Genomic DNA, 22837 nt, shown 5'->3' with positions numbered 1-22837 from the left:
AACACTTTTCTAGGCCAGTGTGGTCCTGGACCACCAGCAGCAGTATCACATAGGAACATGCTAGAAATGCAAAATTCTCAGGCCTACTCAGACCCACTAAGTGAAACCCCCCCTGCCCCTGAGGGTAGGGGCAGGGGCAGCCCTCTATATTTTGATGCACATTCAGGTTTGAGAGCCTCTGGCCTAGATTAGAGGCCAATTATAAAACCATTATATGCTGGAGGACAGCTACTCTAGTTAGTAAAAGAGCACTTTTCTGAAGCATTGATTATCACCTGATTCAAGGAATTTTAGTCTTTGTAGAAGTATGCTCTCAATTCACTGATGCAGACCTAAGAACTTGAGGCTTTAAAAGAGCCCTGGAACGCTACTGCTAAATCACTTGACAAAGACCAGTTCTCTCTTTTTTTTTGCCTAATGCTCCACAGTGAGAGGACACCTGGGCACCTCAGGGTCATCATGGTAGCAACTATCAGTCCCAGTTAGAAGCATGGAGTCACTTAACAAAAAGACCATTAGCTTCAGATTCAATTCAGAAATTGCAAACACACTTCACCTTTTCCAACTGAAGGCAGAATATGCGTGCTCAGGTTTGGTAGGTCCCAACTCAGGCAGCAGTACATGAACCGTGAACTTGCAGATGTTCAAATTGGATTAAGAAAAGGCAGAGGAACCAGAGATCAAATTGCTAACATCTGTAGGATCATTGAAAAAGCAAGAGAGTTCCAGAAAAACACCTACTTCTGCTTTATTGACTATGCCAAAGCCTCTGTGTGATCACAACAAACTGTGGAAAATTCTTCAAGAGATGGGAATACCAAACCACCTGACTTGTCTCCTGAGAAATCTGAATGCAGGTCAAGAAACAACAGTTAGAACTGGATATGAAACACCAGACTGGTTCCAAATTGGGAAAGGAGTATGTCAAGGCTATATATTGTCACCCTGCTTATTTAACTTATATGCAGAGTACATCATGCAAAATGCTGGGCTGGATGAAGCACAAGCTGGAATCAAGATTGCTGGGAGAACTATCAATAACCTCAGATATGCAGATGACACCACCTTTATGGCAGAACTAAAGAAGAACTAAAGAGCCTCTTGATGAAAGTGAAAGAGGAGAGTGAAAAAGTTGGCTTAAAACTCGGCATTCAGAAAACTAAGATCATGGCATCCGGTCCCATCACTTCATGGCAAATAGATGGGGAAACAATGGAAGCAATAAGAGACTTTATCTTTTGGGGCTCCAAAATCACTGCAGATGGTGACTGCAACCATGAAATTAAAAGACGCTTGCTCCTTGGAAGAAAAACTATGACCAACCTAGACAGCATATTAAAAAGCAGAGACATTACTTTGCCAACAAAGGTCCATCTAGTCAAAGTTATGGTTTTTCCAGTAGTCATATATGGATGTGAGAGTTGGACTGTAAAGAAAGCTGAGTGCCCAAGAATTGATGCTTTTTAACTATGGTATTGGAGAAGACTCTTTGCGAGTCCCCAGCAAGGCGATCCAACCAGTCCACCCTAAAGGAAATCAGTCCTGAATATTCATTGGAAGGACTGATGCTGAAGCTGAAACTCCCAATACTTTGGCCACCTGATGCAAAGAATTGACTCATTGGAAAAGACCCTGATGCTGGGAAAGATTGGAGGTGGGAGAAGAAGGGAACGACAGAGGATGAGATGGTTAGATGGCATCACCGACTCAATGGACACGAGTTTGAGTAAACTCTGGGAGCTGGTGATGGACAGGGAGGCCTGGCTTGCTGCAGTCCATGGGGTCACAAAGTCAGACACAACTGAGTGACTGAATTTAGGGTAACTTTGAAGCCCCAAAAGTAGGTTGGGAAAATGACTTCATTGATTCCCATGTGTCTGTCTCCCTTTTCAGATGGTTTTTCTCCTCTGCGCCTATGTCACAGTGTACATGATCTATGGGAAATTTCGGAAAACGTTTGACAGTGAGAATGATACATTCCGCCTGGAGTTTCTTCTGGTCCCTGTCATTGGCCTTTCCTTCCTTGAGAACTACAGTTTCACTCCTCTGGAGGTAAGGGAAGGGACCCAGAGTACTCATTTCCAAAGGTAAACACATTCCCTAAAACCCTCACCTTGGTAACATCAGAGCTGGCTTTCTACAACTGTGGCCGTTACTTGTTATTTTAGAAATTACCAATAAGCTATCCACAGTGCTCTTCTTAAAAATAGGCATGTCTAAGTAGTCGTGTTCATAAACAAAGCAGGCATCACAGTACCACGTAAGGCTGAAACCCTCTGTTCAACAGGTGATTAATGGATACTAAAGCACAGTTCAGACTGTTTTCAACTCAGTAGGTCTGGCCTCTGACTCAAGAATCTGTGGGGCAATGAGCATCTGAGGTGATTCTGATACTGATGTTCATGGACTGTATTTTGAGAAACCATAGGCTCAATTAAGGCGAGTTTATATGATAGAATTTATATGATAAATTTATACATATATGTATATGTAACATATATACATTTATATGAGATAGAATTCTACAACAATTAAAAATTGTTCCATAGCAACATTCATACTGTTCTGGAAAAAGCAGTACACTTGAATCTTTTATTTTTTTACTCTCAAAGGGGTTGAATGACACACTGATGATAATATTTAAAAATTTCAAGAACATGATTCTGGGAGTTCCCTGACCATCTGATGGTTGGGGTTCCAGGCTTTCACTGCCTGTGGCCTTGGTTCAATCTCTGGTCCTGCAAGCTGTGTGGAGTGGCTATTAAGTAAATAAAACCTGAAAAAATGGTGAAATAGTTATCTTTAAACTGGTTTTGCGTCACTATATTCTCACCAATAAACATTGTTTTGGTAACTAAAGGTGGCCCCTTCTTGATCAGCCTCCTCTGGATCCTTCTCTTTGGCTCAGATCCTCTGGACTTTCTCCATCTACCTGGAATCAGTGGCCATCCTGCCCCAGCTCTTCATGATCAGCAAGACTGGAGAGGCCGAGACCATTACTACTCACTATCTGTTCTTTCTTGGCCTATACCGGGCTCTCTACCTGGCTAACTGGATTAGGCGATACCAGACTGAGAATTTCTATGACCAAATTGCAGTGGTGTCTGGAGTAGTACAAACCATCTTCTACTGTGACTTCTTCTACTTGTATGTGACCAAAGGTAGGTGCTGGGAAACGTGTCACTGGCATCAGCTCAGGATTAACGATCCACTCGATGTTCGAGGGGATATGGAAGTGAACCCAGGCAAGTCTGTGTGCTTCATGGTGCTTACATTCTAACGCAAAAGACAAATGTTTTCAGGAAACTAAGTGCTATGAAAAAATATAGACCAATAATCCTATTTTTATACACCGTGTGCATGGAAGACAGCTGTGAGATGACATCTGACACTTAGGTTAGGGCAATAAAGGACAAACATTGATCCATTTCTAAGTTTGTAAGCCCCAAGGCAGAAACCAGCCTGGCATGATACAAGACTAAAAGGCTAGTACGGTGAGAGGTATCAATCCAGAGTAGGGTCTCCGTTAAGTCAGGGTAAAACATTCACAATGCATTCTAATCACAGATAGCAGCAACTGGATCATATGAAAACCAGTTGCTGTGTAGGATAAAAGGCAGCCAAAGCAGGGAGATATGGGCAGTTGCAATTGCCCAGGAGGTGGTCATCAGTGGAGATGGGGACATTTCTCAAGAGTGTAGCTGATGAAAACCGTTGATGTGCTGTGAGATGTGAAACAGAGTTAAGGACAAGTGCTAGATTCACAGCCTACCAAAAGAGGGGGTGGTGGTATGTGTCCAAGGGGGAGTCAGTCTATCTGTAGTCAACCTGCAGTGGCATCTTCCCTGCAAAAAGGGCATTAGATACTAAGGTCATACAAATTGTAAAGGAGTCCTTTCATGAAAAATTCTAATTTCAGCTTAATTTTCTTCTAGTCCTTAAAGGAAAGAAGTTAAGTCTTCCAATGCCAATTTGAAGGCCATCAGAGATGTTCTACACCCTAACAAGAACACAAAGCAAACCATCTGACGTGCTCTCCTGGGCCATTTAGACACAACTGACGCCAGAGAAATACTTCATGTGGAATTTAGCAAAGCACTGATCCTTCTATTTCCTCGTCACTATCTCCCTTAAATTATAGAGGTAATTAAAATGGGCCAATCATGCAAGTATGGTACATCCTCACAATGTCAACTGAACCATCAAGCAAACCTTAGAATGGATGGAGTCAACTACTGTTCCCTGGAGTGAGACTCATGCTAACGAACAGCCAATCCCCATCTGGAAATACACCCTACTGTGTATGAGTCAAAAGCCCCAAATGAGTATACTGTTGTGGTGAACTTGTACTTTCCAGGTAGGAGACCATCATGCTTAGGGAGTCAAGATACAAAGGTGTCACCAACAGGTGGGAAATATTATGAGCAAACACCCCAGGCTTTTTACCTACTAGGTATTGTCTTGATGGTTTGTGACTCAAATTTTTTTCACATTAAGACCAATTAATCCCACCTCCCTTTCACAGTTTTAGGTGCTAAGGTGTCAAGTCAATTGAACATGGTCTTGAAGCAAATAAAAATAAGAGACTATCATTAGGTTACACCTTTTTTTAAGCAATAAAAATCTCACACCTTATTGTCAACAGTGTTTTATTTATACCTACAAAAGAAACAAGATGGTATCAAAAGTACAATTTACAAACTAAGAATAGTAACATAAGCTCTTAGCATCCTGTGCCTGAACATCACACATCTACAAATCTTTCAAGTCTTAACGCAACAGGAATGTGTTCAGAGACCAGCAAGGACATAAATAGACAGCACTGATCCCAAGCAAAAGCCACCAACCTTTTAGATGAGAGAAGTCCACACAATTAATTGTTAGGGAGCAATGGGGAGAAGCAGCCCCACAGCTTAATGCAGAACTAACTCCTTCCCCTAGATGAGTTTGTCATGACTGCAATTATTAGCATCAAATGAGAATTCTTCTGCTCATGTTCTGAAGCAAAGGCAGAACCTGAATCATGAGTGGCAGACACAAAGGCAGAAGACTTCACTCTGGAGCTATATAGGAAAAGCTCAGTAATACTAAGATCTTAGCTGTGCTCAGGCCACAACAGCTTTTGAGTTTCGGGATATGCTGTTATTTTGTCTTTATCATAACAATCCCTGGTGGAAAAAGGGAAGCAAGCAGACCAAATACTTAACTGCCTGTTTGCCCCAAGACCTTTCTCACAAAGGGATGCTTTCAGACTTACAAGAGAGGACACCCCCGTGGTGGCACCTTTGTGTTAAAAATCAGATTTTGGTGTATAAAAAAAACGTCTACAGTGGACTCGTCAGTGCTGAGACATACTTCTCTCGCAGGGAGACACTCTGGTGTGAAGCACAGAGAAGAGCTGCCGTTGCTTCTCCTGTGCCTACCACCCTCCCTCAGCCTCGACTTCCATGAGGAGGAGAAAGAGAAGTTAGGAAAGAGGAAAGTAGGGGAAAAAAAGATGTCAAGTTCTCACATGCATGTATTTCAGCTTACGCTGACAACCTACCTGTATGTTGCACATTCAACCACACTTTTCAGTACCCCTCAGAAACAATCCCTTCTCTCTCCCTGAAGAGTTTTAAGAGGAAAACAAAGACCTCAAACATTTAGATATTTTGATCTTACAAACCAGTAAGCACTCTCAGGCCTAAGCCAAAGAATGCAATGAAGCCTTCCCCTTTTAACTACACCATCAACAATACTGATAACACCAATAAAAAATTAACACTCCCACACTGGATATGAAGAGATTTCTGAAGCTGTCTGATCTCCTTGTCCTCTTTACAGTGAAACCAAGAGCAGAAATTTCTTTCCAGGCCCATCTGCTATAGGAAGTCTCTGTAAAACAGTTGGTATTACTACAAAAGGGACAATCTCACCTACCTTTCAGGTGGAGGAAAAGTAAAAGGACTTGGGCTTTAGTCCTCTAACTTTTCTTAAGCACTACCTACCTGTAAAAAGCTGAGTGTGAAAGGATGCTGAGGAAAATTTGCATCCAAAGGCTGTTACAAACCACTGAAGAGAACACAGTATGAAGACAATAAGAATTCTTTCTCAATAAACCCTTTAGACCCTTCAAGATAACTTGGCCAAAGGGATGAGTAGCCAATAGAGTTGCTGTTACTCTAGCTCTACAAATACTGGGTTTAAAAAGAAAATTTGCCCACTGACTATATTGTTTATAATTAAACGTAGTTCTTACACTGCAGGTGAATGCATATTTAACCGGTTAATAAATTTCCAATGAGCATTTATGTTCATTCTGCTCACAGCAGCTGTCTGGTTAGGAAGATGTATTTCAGATGGTCCCTGGTCATGGGGAAAAAAAACAGGCAGCTTCCACCCAGATGCTGAGACACTACATTTAACCACTGCAATAAACATTTGGGTTTTTAAAGATACACTTAAAAAACCTCTTTATCTCAGCAATTTAATTTCTAACCTGACAATTAGTTGTTTCAGTACTTGGGAAGGGGGAAGGCAGAATGTAAAGGAGACAAAGCCAATTAGGATTTTTCTTTAAACTATCAAATGCACTTAGAAAGCAATCAGCCAAAATGACAATGGGAAAGCACTGTCTTAAAAACTCATCAGGCCTAAGGAACCTTGTTCCAGCTTGAAAAAGACCAAAGGAAAAAAAAAATATACAGAAAATGTGTAGGGAACTCCCTCTTGGTTTTCTATCCCAGTACGAGAGCAATTTAAAGCACAGGCGCCATCTTCTGCAGAGTTCAACCCTCCATCCCCCACCCCAAACTCAGGACAAAAAAAAAGGGGGGGGGCTCCCACAAAAGGGCCTAATACCTTACTTTTTCTTTTAAGATGAAAAATAGCTCAAATATCCTCAACATGCAAGAAGTTGGGGGGAAAACCTCTTCCAGTCGGCTATACATACATATATATACTTTTACAAAATCTGTTATTACAGACTGGATCATTTTGGCAGGCAGAAGAAACCTGGCAGTGTATCCTAACTAATTTGCATGAAAGACAAATCACAATGGTTGGGGAAAAAATTATAAAAGAGAAAGAAAAAGGGAAGAGAAAAATAGGAAAAGATAGCGTTCCTTTAAATGTAGTTAAGTCTGCACAAGTCACTACCACTTGAGTGGCTTCATTTACGTGAAGGAGGGGGAGGAGGAGGAGGAGGGGGGTATTGGTAGGCAGTCTGCCCCATGTAACCTATCATATTAGTAGCTCCTGGAGGTTGTGCAAACTGCTGTGACATCAGTGGCTGTGGCTGCTGCCCAGACCGGCCTATCCCACTAAACTGCTGGCTAGAGCTCTGTGAACTTCTCCCAGTTGAGGTGGTGCTACTGGCCCCGTAAGTGCCAGCGCCATATTCTTGGGCTGTGTAACCACTGGTGCCATAAGCAGCTGCCCCATAGGTGCCTTGACCATAGGTGTATTGGCCTGCTTGTGCTCCAAAGGCAGAATTTGGACTTCCATAGCCACTGCCGTTAGCATAACCGGCTCTATCGGTTTCACCACGATCCCGATAGCTTGTCGAGTCTCTCCGGCCACCATCTTTGACCCCTCGAAGCCTCCGGTCACACTCATCCTGATACATCAAATTGGGATTGTTGGCTGAAGAAGTGGTCCGGTATCGAGAACGGCCGCCTGATGAAGACACAAGAATTTTCAACGCCAGATATATGATCCAAACATAACCACATGTAAAAATGTTACTAGATACGAAAGTATTCAATATTCTTTCTTGATCTTTAGCTAAATCAGCTTCCAAATAACTACTTTAAAAATATAATTTGATTCTTTAAGAAGACACCTTCAAAGAATGGTAAACATTAAAGGATATTTAACTTTTCATCTTTTGCCTTTTTTTTGAGGATTACCAAGAAACACACACTTAAAAATGTAGGGAAAATGGTAAGGATGATTTAAAAACAAAAAACCCCCAAGCAGCTAGGTTCATATGACTAAAAAGGAATCCTCTACTAGTGTACAATGGTTCTCAAATGTTACTTTCCAGACCTTAATTGCATCAGAGTAACCTCTCAAGCTTTAGGGTTTTGAAAAGTTCAGGTTCCTAGTTCAATTCCAAGCCCACTTAAAAAAAAAGTCTGTACTTTTAAAAACTTCTAAGGGAATCTTGATGTAGAGCTTCAACATATAGTAAGCTGAGGGAAAGGGCATGAAACACAGATCCTAGCTAGTATATTTCACAACTGTCCAATTCAGATCCAGTAACTATGCCTATATGACATTACTCATTTCTCCATATGGAAAACTCAAAACTTACATACTACCTAAGGCTATGACAGTCACTCAGACCTCTTACTGTCTTACTCAAGAGATTATGAACAATTATTAAGCAACGTAACATTAACCCCCACTGGATTAACAACAAACAAGGCACAATGAACACCAAAAAGATACCTTGGCAGTACCTGGAAAACTCCAGGACTTACCCTTACCCCCTCCTCCGCCGCCTCCTCTGTGGTCCACCAGCTGCATCAATTTTGGATTGATAGCCTGATTAGCCTCTTCTAGCACTTTGATCAACTCTCGGGCCTGCTTTAGGTTCCCTGGGGTAAAGAAGGTGTAGGCAGTGCCCTTGTTGGTGCTACGGGCTGTTCGGCCAATACGGTGCACATAATCCTCTGAGCTGTTTGGATAGTCATAGTTGATCACAAACTTGACATCTTCCACATCTTCAAAGCCAACGATGAGTCAGTGTGTAGGTTGATGTGGCAGGGAAAGAGAAGGTAAAGGACATGCCAACAACAGGTGGGAAGCACGAATGCAGATGACAGCAAGAGGAGAGAAGACTAAGTTAGTGACCACTCTAAACAGGAACAAAAAAGACTCATCCCAACAGAGTAAAAGAGGATTAATGATGCTTGGACATGCAGAGAAAGCATCAGCTGTAAAATCCTAAGGGAATCCCATTCAACCATTCAAACTCCTGCCTCTTTCATATTTTAACCAACATTACTGACAGGAGTTGTACCAAATTCCAGTTCCATCTTTTTCAAAACTGGAATGTTTAAGGTGATACCACCATTAAGCTACAAGGCCAAATCACTTCTACTCTGTTGGGAGAGCCTGGCAAAAATCTACCAGTAATATAACAAACTTACCTTTAAACCAGTCACAGAGCAAAATGAAAACAAAAAACAAAAAAACAAAAACTTCATATACTTTATTACTATATTTACATGGAAACTTAAGATTTTTAGATTAAGAAATTTTTGCTTATATTAAAAAAAGACAAAACTGATCAGAGCCAAAGTTAAATACACTTATTTTCCTTTGCAGAAACATCCAAATTATCTTTCTTCTTTCAATTACCACAAGAGCACATTACACTAAAATTTCACTGTACTACCAAGCCCAGCTCTTGCCAAATGAGTTTTTTTCTCAACTCAAGGTTACTTCAACTCAGTCCTTACTTCAATTATCAAAGATTATCTACATAACCTGGAAAATCAAATAGCCAAAGAGTGTGGGAAAACATCATGAAACCTTGAGACACAAGTTTAATGTTCTGTCCACTGCTGGGAATTGAACTGAACAACCTCCTAAAGTTTTAAGTATGTAAATGTTAGTGTAATGCTTCCAACTAAATGTATATTTTTACCTACTTAAACAAACAAATTTAAGAATATAACAAAGAATCCTAATGTTTTGTGGAAAAAAATCTGCATTTTACAAAGAATATTCAGAAAATATCCTAGATAAAACACAGATTTTTGTGATATAAATAATTAAAAAACATTCTCTGTTTGTTACCAGACCGATGCACACTCCCTCCTCCTTTGGGAAACCGCTGCAGCCGATCCCGTCTCTTTGCCTTTTATTTTTGGCGGCCTCCTTTCGAAAACTCCGCCTTCTGACACGGGACCACTGGAGCGCGGGGAGCATGCATCAAGGGTCCGTGGCAGTGAGAAGTCCCCACACACGCTCGCTCTGTGAACTGGCTTAGATGCTTCTCTGTAGCCCCATTTGGTTGCCAAGCGCCGGAGAACCTGGGTTCGGGTAAAAATTTCAGGTCCTCCAACGCCTCCCCCAAGGATAATTGGGGTGATTGTAGAAAAAAATAATTAATAAAAAAAATGTAAGTTACATCCAAAGGGTCAGACTGCATCTATTGCCCAGACTGGATTAATTTCAGGGGAAAGGGGAGATGATTAAAAAAAAAAAAAATTCAGCTGCTGTTAAAAGGCCTGTGAAGAAAGGGGCATTAGGTCTGTTTCTTATTACAATAAAGGCTCCTCAGTCTTTACTGACCCCTAAAGTCCTGAAATCACACCAGAAAGACGAGAAGGCAGTTATCACAGGGGGCAGCGTGAGTCTCCGGCTAGGGATGATGATGTAACAAAAGGAAAACAAAAATTTACAGGGCCAGGATGGATGTGAGATGGGGGAAGTGGGGAATTATGCTCCACGATCGCATCTTCAGAGCTAGAATGCTCCTTAGTCAGTCTCATTGTGTATGACCACAGGCAGCAGAGCAGGCTGAATTACTGCACTGGACGCAGATTTGTGCTTTCCTACCAGAAAGCACTGGGGACTGGAGTCAACAGTTCAGGTACTAACACTTGGGAGTATTTGTGGAGAGGTTCAATGGGGGGCAGATATGGTGCAAGTTCTTCATACTAGAAAGGTGTCTTGTACGTGCACACACACAGCAGGCTAAGGGCATGTACGAGCAAGTGCGGAATCTGGCTTTCTACAGTCTAGCCTGCCCTCATGTTATTTGTGCACTGTCACAATATTACCTTGGTGGCTTTAGAGAAGATGCTGTTGCAGAGTAAGAAATCAAAAGTTAATGTTTTAGCCAGCTGCCTAGGGTAACAACTTTTTGGGTGACAAGCCCTATGACATGGCCTGAATCTCCAATCACTAATTGGGAGGGACTGAGACTAGCCAATAGGCTCATCTAGAGCTGCTTCCGGCCAATGTAGATTTGCCTCGGCCATGTACTGAGTGATCTGCAGCTGCTATCAAAGCTTCTGTTAAAAAACAAAACAAAATAAATTCAATACTTTTAGCTTAACAGTGTGCAGTTTAAACAAAAAAAAAGGAAAAATTAAAAATATCCCATTGGAAGGGGAATAAATAGGATGACTATTATAAAGATGACTAGGATGACTATTATATCCTGAGGACGACTATTATAAAATTATGGGAATCAGAGAACTTACCTGAAGGGAATATTTAAGAGGCCATCGCTCGACAGGAAGTGAAAAAAGGCCTGGTGACTCAGCTGAAAATTGCACCCCTGTCTATGAGGTAGAAGCCTTCACTTTCCAGGATCTTGTAGGACCTTGGTCAGCATTCTGCCATTTTGGTGGGTTTCCCCTTTCGATTTTTACAAGGCAGCAAACAAAGGGGCCCAAAACAAGCACTGATGTTGAGTAACAAGAAACAGACTCAGATACGTTCCCTCTCCCCTCTCTTGGATGAGTGGGGGTGGGATGAAGAGTCTAAGTTATTCTAATGGCAGCCAATTGATTTGGTTTAGAAATGCAGGGGGACATGGAACAAATATTTTAAATTGTCTAGGCAAGATGCACAAAGAAGCTACCAGCACATAGCAAGCCTGTTTAAAAACCACCATCACTGAAAGCTTTTATGTAAACTGCTTTCAGGCTTCAGCCTCTTCTCCCAACAGGCCCAAGTTCTAACCGCACAGATCCAGACATGACCTCAGAGGGTAGAGACAATTTTTCAGTCATGGCTGCAAGTCACCACCTCTGAAGGAGGGAATACGATGAGTGCAATGTATAAAAAGCCTTCATTACTTTTGTAATCTAGTTCAAATACTTGCTTGATGTTGAATATCATAGGGAATATGGTTGCTTCTCGCCTTACTCAGCAAGAAATATGTCAATAATTTAAAAATATCTTTGTAATAGAAATACTCTTGTCATTTTTTAAAATTAAGTTTTGAATTACACCTATTTTTCTCAGAAAGGGCTAAAGTACCACAAAATATCTCTGCATAAAATCATAATGGGTTTAAACTCCAGAACATCAGCTTCAGATTAAGATCTTAAATTGGAAGACAGCAAGCACATCAATGATATAAGTATGGGTGGGAAGAGGGGATAACTGAGTGCTCATGATAATTTTACTTCAGTAAATTAAATTGGGCAAAGCAGATTTAATTGCTGAAAGGTTTATCATATTTATAGATTTACTAAATCCCAAGAATATATTAGCATTCATGGAATTGTACCTCCACAGATATATTCGTAGAGGGGAAAAAAGTAACTGAAGAAACTAGCTTCTAGTAGCTAGGTTCAATCAGGCTCATTCTATTCACCCAGAAAATAGAATAAAATCAGGAAGAAGTTGAGCTGTTCAACTGAATGTCTCCTCTCCCTCCAACTGTTTAAATAGTCATGCCTAGGCCTTGCTGCAGACCAAAGCCTGTTTGTTAGGAGCAGGAAGAGACTTTGAAAATAAAAAGAAAATAAAAAACAAACAAAAAAACCCACCAAGGTTTAAAAAAAAAAATGTGGGGGGTGGGGGGAAATCACGTACTTTGTATGTAAGTCTTCTCTTTTAAATATTTATCTAAACACATGTATATGCAACTCTAATGTGAAATGACAAGCAAATCTTTAAACCAAAAGATACATATACCATTGACAGAGACACCTATCTATACAAACCTAGCCCACGGGAGGCTACATCTGTGGCAATGAGAATGGGAGCCTTTCCAGAACGGAACTCTGCAAAACAAGGATGATATCATGAAAACCAAGTTATAAAATCAGAGGTATGTGATATATCTTAAAAAGTGACCAAATAAACATTCCCAGCTCTCTGGCCTTTTCTACTATGTTAAAATTTCAAGTAATGGTGTCAGAACATACCAAGCTCTTTTAAATTGAAAGTTAATAGTAATTCTTTTGAAAATATTTATTATATTCACCATTAGCTGAGAAGCAATAGATGAAAAAGTTACCTAACAATGAAGTTAACATTAAAATGGTGGGGCAGTTTGTAACAAAATTAACATGAGTTGGAATTTTTCTTCTCTTAAATTGTGACAGCAAAGTAATCTCCCAAATAAAACCAGAAGTCGAGGTAGGGGAAGGCATAGAGAAAGGGAGAGGAAGTTTAAAAGACATGAAATCAAAGGGGAAACCATAGCTTTGGCCTGTGAAATAATAGAATATATTATATAGAAATAAAATATACATTTCATGTATATATATATTCATACATGTAGGTCTATCTATAGGTCTCTACCCTCAGTTCCTGGCACTGAGCTCCTAAAACCCTCATGAAACACAGATGCTAAGAGAATCTTTTATTCTAATACTTAAAAGCCTTTGACCCTGATACCTGAACAAAGAGTTCCTAAATCCCTCAATTTCCTGGGTGATAAGAGATCTCTTCTAACGAAATGACACTTGATGGGCTCCAGAATAGCTCCCGGACATAAGTTGGTCACCAGAAAGACCAAGCCATGATTGGAGAAGTTTGGAACTTTGAGCCCCACTCTCAATCCTCAGAGGAGATGAGAGGAGATGGAGACTGAGTTAACACGATGAAGCCTCCATTAAAATTTCCGGGAGCTTCCAGGCCACTGTATGTATCTATAAAGGCAAGAACTTTTTAGATAGAGTGGTTTAAGTGGTGAAAAAGTAGTATAAAGACCCAGCATTACCGACATTAAAAGTACAGTGGAGATGACAAAAATGCTCCCAATATTCAAAAAACCAGGGCAGAGCTAGGCAAACTCTGGTCTAAGGATCAAATGCGGCACAAAGCCCATTTCTGCAATAAAGTTTTGCTGGAACACAGCCAGGCTCTTTTTATATAATGTCTATGGCTATATTTGTGCTGCAATAGCAGCTAACAGTTGTGACACAAACCACTATAAAATCTGTAAAGCCAAAAATATTTACTACCTGGCTCTTTACAGAATGTTTGTCAATCCCTGAAATACACTGTAAGGACAATGCTTAGTTTTGAACTCACCGTTAAGTACCCAATCTCTTTCTGGTTGACTCTTGTCTCCATGGATACACATAGCTGGCCAACTGTCAGAAGAAAAAAGCCAAGTACATATTAGGAATTATTGAAATATTATACAACATTAACAGTACCAATTTACAAATTCCTACTGAATTATAAAATCCGAGGCAAATTAATTACATCAGTGCTGCACTTACCCATCTCTGCGCATCCTTCGAGTGAGGTCATCACAGCGTCTCTTTGTCTCTACAAATATTATGGTTTTATTTTCCTTTTCAGCCATTATTTCTTCCATAAGTTGGATTAACCTGAAAACAACACAAAACAATGAAGTCATCTAGAGAAGACCTCCTTATACATTACGCAGAAGCTATGTTTCCAGTATCAACCCTTCAAAGTTTTAGTATCTTCTTTTCAAATTACTTTCAATACAGCTGGGAATTATCAGAGCTGGTCAAATTTAAGAATCCAGAATTCCTGCCTTTAACCTCAATGCTCTGAAAACATACATAATGGATTGTTGGAAAACAATGCTTTTCATGTGTTCAAGGCTAGGCAATACTGGCTTCTATGAATAACACTTTAATTTTAGAAGATTATTAGAGGAAAAGTTTTATCAGCATTATCAAAACAGTGAAATCTCTCATACTTGTGGTCTTTTTCACTTTCCATGCAGACGTCCACAATCTGGAGGATGTTGTGGTTGGCACTCAACTCCAGATTGCCTACGTTGATCTGGGTGTAATCACGAAGGAAATCCTCTGCCAGCTGTCTTACTTCTTTTGGCCAGGTGGCACTCCACATTAATGTCTGCCTATCAGGCTATCAGGAAAAGAAAGACTTTCTTTTAGATTAAGGAACCACTATAGGCAAAGGATATTAAAAAAACGTTAAGCTTTACACACCCTGATTTGGTCAACAATTTTACGAATCTGGGGCTCAAAGCCCATATCAAGCATTCTGTCAGCTTCATCCAGTACAAGGTAAGTACATCGGCGAAGATTTGTCTTTCCTGACTCCAGGAAATCTATCAGGCGTCCAGGAGTAGCTATACAGATCTCAACACCTGTAAAACAAAACCAAAGATCTATTCAACTAAGAATTCTTTAAATGCTGTTCAAACTTCAGCAAGTACCTAGAAAAAAACATGATGTAACAAGAATTTATGTATAAAAACCCCATTAAATCTCTAGCCACACTGGACTTTCCTAAAATAGCATTTTAACCATATTTGAGAATTTCTAAGCTACTAAAATACTGATCCCCCCCACCCCGCCAGAATCCACTATTTTCCTCTTCAATTTCATTTACAAAACCTGGTAAAATGAAACTAAAAATTCTTAAATGCTCTTTTTTCCCTACCTCTCTCCAAATCTCGAATCTGGGGACCTTTAGGAGCACCTCCATAGATGCAAGTGCTCTTCAATCTGGAACATTTGCCATAGTCATCAGCCACTTGCTGTACTTGCTGGGCAAGCTCTCTGGTAGGAGCCAGAACTAGACACTAAAGCAAACAAATCATTTGAGACACCACTCCAAGTTTAAGGGGAACAAAAAAAAGTACAAAAAGGTTATTTAATTCTCTATTGTCTAATCTGGGGTAGGGGCCTGGGAAGGCAGCAGGTGTAAGATATTGCACTGTAATGTGGCTAAAAATTATATCCCTAACATCTTACAGAAAAACCTGAATGAATCTTTTGGTCAATCCAATTTGAGAACTAATACTTGCCATGTGGTATGATGGTTGATTTTTGACACGATTCATTAATATGTGCTACGTAAGTAGATTTATAGACTATATTACCTAGTTTTAACTAAACAACTCACAAAATGAGTAAGTAGCTACAATATTCCTGTAACAAAACCAGTCCCAAAAACAAGTCCCAAACTTTATTTAAATACCAGAACAAGAAAAGAGCAGAGCTGACATTTTCCTGACATCTAGTTTAAGCTCTTGGCCAGGCAAATCTGGCAAAAACAAGGTTGATTTATACACAATGTGACAAGAAGTTGTCAAATAAAATTAAGACACTTTGAAACAGGAATCATATATGCTGGTAACAGTAACTCTCACTTGGTATATCAATCCATTAGACATTAGTTAATGATAATATTGCTAACTCCATTAGGCATATGAAATACATTACATATTACTTAATGAAAAGTTAATGCACTACTTCTTGTTGTGAATCATTAAGACATACTGTATAATGTACATACTTATAAACATATAGTGAGTGCAAGCTCTATTAAAAAAATGTTAAGAAAGTGCATTCAAAATGTTTGAAGACCACTACTGAAAGCTTACAGTAAATAGTAAATAGCATTAACTGAAAATGATCAAACCAGAAAATGGTGCTGCTCAAAAGCATTTACAAAAGCATTACTTAAACACAAAAAATACACATCCCAAACCTGACTTATATCCACAGAGCAAGAATCTCATTTTACACCTTTGTATCCCTCATAGTATCAATGGGCAATTAAGCAATGCATCTGTATTTAATGCACAGAAAATGCCTACATATGAAGGTAACAGGCACAGTAGTTAAAAGTAAGACTGATTCAAATTCAAGCTCAGCAATTTAATTACTGTCTGACCCTGGGCAAGTCACTTAATTGCTTTGTGCATAAGATTTACCAGTAGGACAATATTTCCTCCAGATATGGAAGGTGGGGTTGAGAATGAAATCTGAAAACACATGTAAAGTACAGTGCCTGAAACATAATAATAAACTGTAGTTATTTTTTGAAGTATAAACAAACTGAAACACACTTACAATTGGGCCATCTCCTCTTTCCAAGTAAGGCTGGTGGTTAATATGAACAATTGCAGGTAGCAAATACTGGAGGAGAAAAGAAGGACAGTCTTACACCAAAACTAAGCCATTATAGTAACTGTTCTAAGTTATCACAGTAATTGATAATGTCTAAGTAAAACCAGGAAAGGGAAAACAGAATTCACATCTCTTACACATATATGCAATGCAAATGTGAACATAAAATGCTTCCACATATTTCAGATACTTAATATTACTTCTACTATCTGAATTAGAATTTTAAGCATTGAGAATACATATAATATTTACAATAGTAAAATAAGTAACCACAATATAAAAAGTCTTCCCTTGCGGGTTACATACCGCCAACGTCTTCCCAGAGCCAGTCTGAGCAATGCCCACCATATCCCGGCCACTAAGAGCCAAGGGAAATCCCTGGCACTGAATTGGAGTTGGTTCTGTAAAGTGCTGATCCATCAACACATCCATTACGTATTCTGTACAAGAACAGATATTATTGCTTTTAGGTAAAACTAAGAAGTGAACCTACAGCCAAAAGAAATTATAAAAACTTGTTACGCTCACCAAAGCCAAGAATTATCCAGCTTTACATCTCTCCAAGAGAAACAGTCGTTTTGTCTTCAGTTACTGAAATTCAGTTATTTGACCTGCTGACTACTTCTCAAGAAGGCTACTGCCATAGTCATCTACCCTTATTCTCGAAAACTTGAAAACCATTGGTCTAAAGTATCTAAGGTACAAGGCATAGGTACCTAGTAGCCATTAGATACTGTTTATCTAATCCAAATTTTATCCAGGTAGAAAGCAATTTTATTTTGCTATTTTTCTAAAACGTAGAGGCAAAACCCCAAGGAAAGATGAAAACCAAATTAAAAAAAAACCTTGCAAAAGACCCAAAAAACTCCTAAATTGAGAACACATGAGCATTAAAAAGGCAACCCCGCCCCCTCAAAAAAAAACGAAGAACTTTTGTGAAAGGTTTCTATTTGTCTTTTCAACAAAATCCTGAGCTGGGTCAAAACCTCTAAATAACTTACGACCACAGTGACCATTCAAGCTAAATTAACAATTAATATCCCAGACTGAAAAGCACTTACGTGGGAAGTTAGCATGATGGAAGGCAAACACAGGTTTAGGACAAACATCTCCCCCTCTCACTGTAATCTCTTTCTTTCGGCGTAATTCATCAACCTCATACTATTTAAGAAACAAAGTAAGACAAATCAGTAACCAATTTATTCTAAACGCGCAAAACTTTATGTTCTAATATAGCATAACAATTATCAAATTCACAATTACAATGGAAAATATGTTTAACACTTCTTACAGTGCTTTTCATGTATGTTCAACTTTCTAAGTCAACGAAGCAGGCAGTAAGTTTCATTTTCCACACGAGAACAGTTAACTCAGAAAGATAAAATATAACCAACAACATATGAGAATCAAGTGCTTTCTCTTACGAGTATCAGCTTTCCTAAGAACCAAAGGAAAAGCCCCACCACACCAGAATAAAAAATACAAGAGTAAACTTTGTATATAAATATATGAGTAAACTTTGGGTAGTTTATCTACTTGATTCATTACTGTATGTGAAGAAAAGGTAAATAAATACCGCCCCTCAAACTTACTGGAGTCAGTCTTGCCACTTCTGGATGTTCGACATAAAAATTCTTCTCAAACTTGGGGAGCTCACTCAAATCCCACTTCTTTTTACGCAGACGCTCCCCAGGATTACCAAATTTCTTTGGGGGAAGGCCACCACCACCTCTTGCTCCAAATCTAGAAACATCAAAATTTTCAGTTTATTAGTATTTTTAAAGCAAATATCTCAGGTGCCATAAAAACATGCAAAAAGATGCAACTCTTAAGATACTACCAGCCCCCTCCAAAAAAATATTTGTGTAGAGTACTTAAAACAGTATCTGGCATAGTAAACAGTACAAATTGGCATAATTGTATTCATTCAACAAATAGTTACTGGGTATCAACTATAAACCAGGTACTGTTTTAAGTGGTGCTAAAAATACTAAGGTGAACAGAAATCGCTACTCTTACGTAATATTCAGAAATGAAGCTAAGTAAGGACATTAAGTTTAAATTAGGGCAAAACTGTGGACAGGTAGAAAAAGTTATCTGAGGTCTTTAAAACAATTTAAAAATCATTCTTTTTGCTTTATCTTGCTTTCACAACAGACAAATTCAACTGGAATACAAATATGGCCATTAGCCAAACTCGAAATGTTCTGTTTCCTACAAAGAATCCTAAGATTAAGATGGTCTTCAATTCTGTATTTCAACCTACTAAAGTGTAGGACATTGTTTTGGTGTACAAATATACAATGTTTCCATCCCATTTCCTTACTCCTGAAAACACTACACCAAATTTAATTCTCCTTTTCTACTCTAACTCACTCATAACATCTTCTTGCAAGTGGTTCCACTAATCAACAGGCAGTAGATGTAGTAACCATTCAATTTCAAGGCATGTCCATTTCCTGGAACTCAAAATGCTCTTAAAATTTCTTGGCTTAAAGAGCCAACTAGATATTTCTCTATAGACAAATATACAAAGACTGATGGAAGGTAATTTTATTGGGACCATTAAGTATTTAATTCAAAAAGACAGAACTTGGCAGATTCCATTTATATTACTGTTGATCAATACCAATCAACACCTTCAATACGTCCTCAGGCTTAAGACCAAATTGGAGGCTGACCCCTCCTCCTCTCTCCCTTTTAGGTGAAGCAACCAGCACAATTCTATCAATAAATAAGGTTCTCTACAAATAAAAAAGCCAAGTCTCTAAACTGTCAGTCTTGTAAAGAAAAATGACCAAAGATGTGGTTCTTCAGAAAAGACCCTAATGCTGGGAAAGATCCAAGGCAGTCCAGAGGGGAGGGAGAGGATGAGATGGTTGGATAGCACCACTGATTCAATGGCCTTGACCTGAGCAAACTCTGGGAGATAGTGAGGACAGGGAAGCCTGGTGTGCTGCAGTCCACAGTGCTGCAGAGAGTCAGACACAATTTGGTGACTGAACAACAAATGTGGTTCCTAAAAAATGCCCATTTCAATGCTGCTGCTGCACTTCAATATTACTCAGATCTTAAAATAACAACCTAGAAGAAAACAGAACTTTTGAAAAAAATGTCCAAGACGTATTCAAGATAGCTGTTATTTTTCAAAGTTTTTCCTTTTTCCCTTTTGCCTTGGCTATTTAACCAAGACAAATCATCCTTCTCTAAAGATATACTGTAATTTGAAACATGGGATTCTTAAAAAATACACTTTCTACCACCTTTATAAGGTTGACTACAATATCCAAGAGAGCCTTTCCTCTTGTAGAACCTGAGTGCATTTGTATAATCATTTAAATATCCACATATCCTAACCCCTTGCATACTATGCTGCTCCTTAATGTTTTTGAGTATTAATTTTCATTTGCAATAAATGCCAGTCTCAAAGATTTACACATTAACACGCAGAATTATGTACAATGCATTTGGACTGTACATGTACATACACTACCTCACTCATTCCCCTTTCAAAATAATACATTTCAGCTCTGTAAAGTTAAGAACAACAGCAATTCAAGTAACAAAAGAAATTTCATAGTAAAGGGGGAGTTAGGGCACACTTATGAAAGTGCCATTTTGTTTGAAACATTATTTCTTGTCTTTTCTTAGTATCTGATACTTAAGAGTCAATATGGGATAAACTAAGTATGGATCAGCAATTCACTTTTTCTGCTTTTCAAGTAATAAACCTTATATTAAAGCATATACATGGTAAATATAAAACATCCATGGTAAAGAAATAATATTATCCGTACTTTGGTAGCTTCTATGTGCCTATCTCAAGTTTAGAATCCCCATACCAATGAGTACCTCGAATTTTAGCTATTCCCTTGTATTCTGGTTTTGTCATCTGTTGGTTTACTTACGTTATCCTTCTAGAACACCTTGTATTTTTACTTAATATTATGCCTGTGAATCACACATGCTGATATAAATTTTTCTTTTTCACTGCTTTACTGTATTTTATGGAACGAATTTATCCTGACATTTGAGCTGTTTCTAATATTCTGTCATAGACAACACTGTTATAAACATGGATACCGAAGAACATGTACAAGGGTTTTTCTAGGCCTATGAGTCTAGGGTATAAAGCTTGAGAGGAATTCTGGGTCATTTTCATTTTACTAGGAAACATTAAGTTTTTTTTCCTAAGTGGTTGTATTGAAATTCACTATAACTTTGGCTATACTGTGAAACACTAAGCAAACATTCCACTTATAGTCTTCTGAATTTAAAGCTAAAATCAAGTATTTCCTTTCCGAACCAAGTGTAAGTCAAAATAATCCTTTTTATTTAGTAAGTGAAAGTCGCTCAGTCGTGTCCGACTTTGCGATCCCATGGACTATACAGTCCACGGAATTCTCCAGGCCAGAATACTGGAGTGCTAGCTAGCCTTTCCCTTCTCCAGGGGACCTTCCCAAGCTAGGGATCAAACCCAGGTCTCCCGCATTGCAGGCGGATTCTTTACCAGCTGAGCCACAGTAAATCAAATAATAATTGAGGAGCGTGTGACTATTAGGTCTGGTAGTTGTGTATTTGAACCACAAAAGACAAAAATATTTGGCGAAAACAGCTTTAACAGGATGCCTACTACTATCTCAATTCTGGGGAACAATGCAATTACTATCCCCACCTTCGGACGAGAAAATCTGCTCACAAAGGTTCAGGATCTTGCCCAAGGTCACACACACACACAATCTATATATATTAAGATGTGGCGTCCCCAAAATTTTTATCCATAGATAAAACTTTTTTTAAAGCGACTTTTTCGATTAAGAGGAACCTTAAGATTTGAATCTCAGTATCTGGGAGGACTTCACGTTTAATCCTGTTAACTTCCAGTAACCGTAGCATTACTAGATCAAAAAATTTCAAGTTAGACCAAGACGTTAATAGTTCAGGCCAATTAGAGAAAAAAGACAGAAACGTTAAAACAAACAAAAAACTCCTCCCTCCCGCCAAACGACAGTTTTAGACAGAAAATAATTTCAGCAAATGTCGCTGGCATTCCAATGGCTTCCTTCGAGTTAAAGTACAACTAAACGTAATTTTAAAATATTTTAAAATCTACAAGTCCGCTTCTTAAAAGTCTCTAGTTTCGAACCAGGTTTCCAGTTCTATAAACAGGGAAGCCATTTGCCGTTAAAAGACTTTCCCAGGGTTCTCTCTCAGCAAGAACATCCGCATTTCACGATGAACACTAGCCTTGGAGAGATCAAATGACTTGCTCAAATCCGCCGGGCTCGAAAGCCGGGAAACTGAGGAGGCCCGGGCTGGGTCGGCGGCGGCCAGAGCTCTGCGGGACTGAGGCCCGGCCGCGCCGCGCCACGACGACCATCCGCAAGAGGGGCTGGGGCGTCGCCAAGCCGCCGCCCCCTCCCCCCACCGCCCTGCCAGCGACCCGGGGGCCCAGGCCCACCAGAGGCCCGCGCACTAAACTGCTATTAAGTCCCGGGTCGCCTCGCCTCCCAGTCGGGAGCTTCGCTCTTAGGCCTGCAGTCAGCTCCCCAGTCTTCCGCTTGACCGCAGGCTGCGGTCTCCCCAGGAAGCAACCTCCTCCCCGCCCCCCGCGCACACAAGGCCTTTCCTCTCCTCCTCCCCCCTTACCCTCCACGGTCACGATCCCGGTCCCGGTCCCCAAAGCCGCCTCCGCGCATGGTCCCAAACGGATAGAGATCTGGGAGCGGGGCACGGATGGCCGGGCTCGGGAGGGCCTGCGGCTCCGGTCTGGTGACGACCGATGGCGGCGGCGCCTCCGCTGTTGGGGCGGCGGCAGGCGCGGCGCTCTCTCGCTCCGACGCGCTGTCTCCCGTCGCAGACGCCACCGTCGCCGCCTCTCTCGTCGGAGACGGTAGCAAAACACAGAGAATCGGGGTTATAAAAGCAGTGGGTAGGTTTGGCTACGCTCAAACCCGGCAGTGCCGCGGCTTAGGCGTCTCCTTCCTTACCAGCGACTGCAC

General features: G+C 39.9%; 2 protein-coding genes across 3 annotated transcripts in view; one reads left to right on the top strand and one right to left on the bottom strand.

The window, feature by feature from the left end:
• Positions 1–4635, top strand: part of KDELR3 (KDEL endoplasmic reticulum protein retention receptor 3) — a 13350-nt gene extending 8715 nt beyond the window's left edge. The window contains exons 3-5 of the mRNA XM_006071329.4: positions 1894–2052; positions 2909–3161; positions 3936–4635. Of these exons, the coding sequence (XP_006071391.1) occupies positions 1894–2052; positions 2909–3161; positions 3936–3976 (453 nt within the window). The 3' untranslated portion in view covers positions 3977–4635. The remainder of the gene's footprint in view (positions 1–1893; positions 2053–2908; positions 3162–3935) is intronic.
• Positions 4633–22837, bottom strand: DDX17 (DEAD-box helicase 17). 2 transcript variants are annotated; one of them, XM_006071330.4, is made up of 13 exons: positions 22485–22837; positions 18428–18578; positions 17897–17996; positions 17142–17275; positions 16779–16844; positions 15361–15502; positions 14904–15064; positions 14648–14820; positions 14196–14306; positions 14002–14063; positions 12684–12743; positions 8469–8711; positions 4633–7659 (listed from the first exon to the last, which is right to left on the bottom strand). In XM_006071330.4, exons 1-13 carry the CDS (start codon positions 22532–22534, stop codon positions 7154–7156), a joined length of 1959 nt encoding a protein of 652 aa, XP_006071392.1. In that variant the 5' UTR covers positions 22535–22837; the 3' UTR covers positions 4633–7153. The 2 variants fall into 2 exon arrangements, with proteins under 2 accessions (XP_006071392.1, XP_006071393.1); XM_006071331.4 differs by having other exon boundaries at positions 8475–8711.

Source organism: Bubalus bubalis, chromosome 4 (genome assembly GCF_019923935.1).
Source record: "Bubalus bubalis isolate 160015118507 breed Murrah chromosome 4, NDDB_SH_1, whole genome shotgun sequence".
Lineage (NCBI taxonomy): Eukaryota > Metazoa > Chordata > Mammalia > Artiodactyla > Bovidae > Bubalus > Bubalus bubalis.
The sequence above is the reverse complement of the archived record's forward strand: the minus strand, read 5'-3'. Positions and strand labels throughout refer to the sequence as shown.

Bases quoted from the DNA above. Each gene is read 5' to 3' on its own strand.
- DDX17 (XM_006071330.4), bottom strand. From the start codon at position 22,534: ATGCGCGGAGGCGGCTTTGGGGACCGGGACCGGGATCGTGACCGTGGA. The intron at 14,821-14,903 runs GTGTGTAAAGCT...TTTTCCTGATAG, and splicing joins AAATTGTTGACCAAATCAGG to CCTGATAGGCAGACATTAAT. The intron at 7,660-8,468 runs GTAAGTCCTGGA...TGTCTTCATCAG, and splicing joins CGGCGGAGGAGGGGGTAAGG to GCGGCCGTTCTCGATACCGG.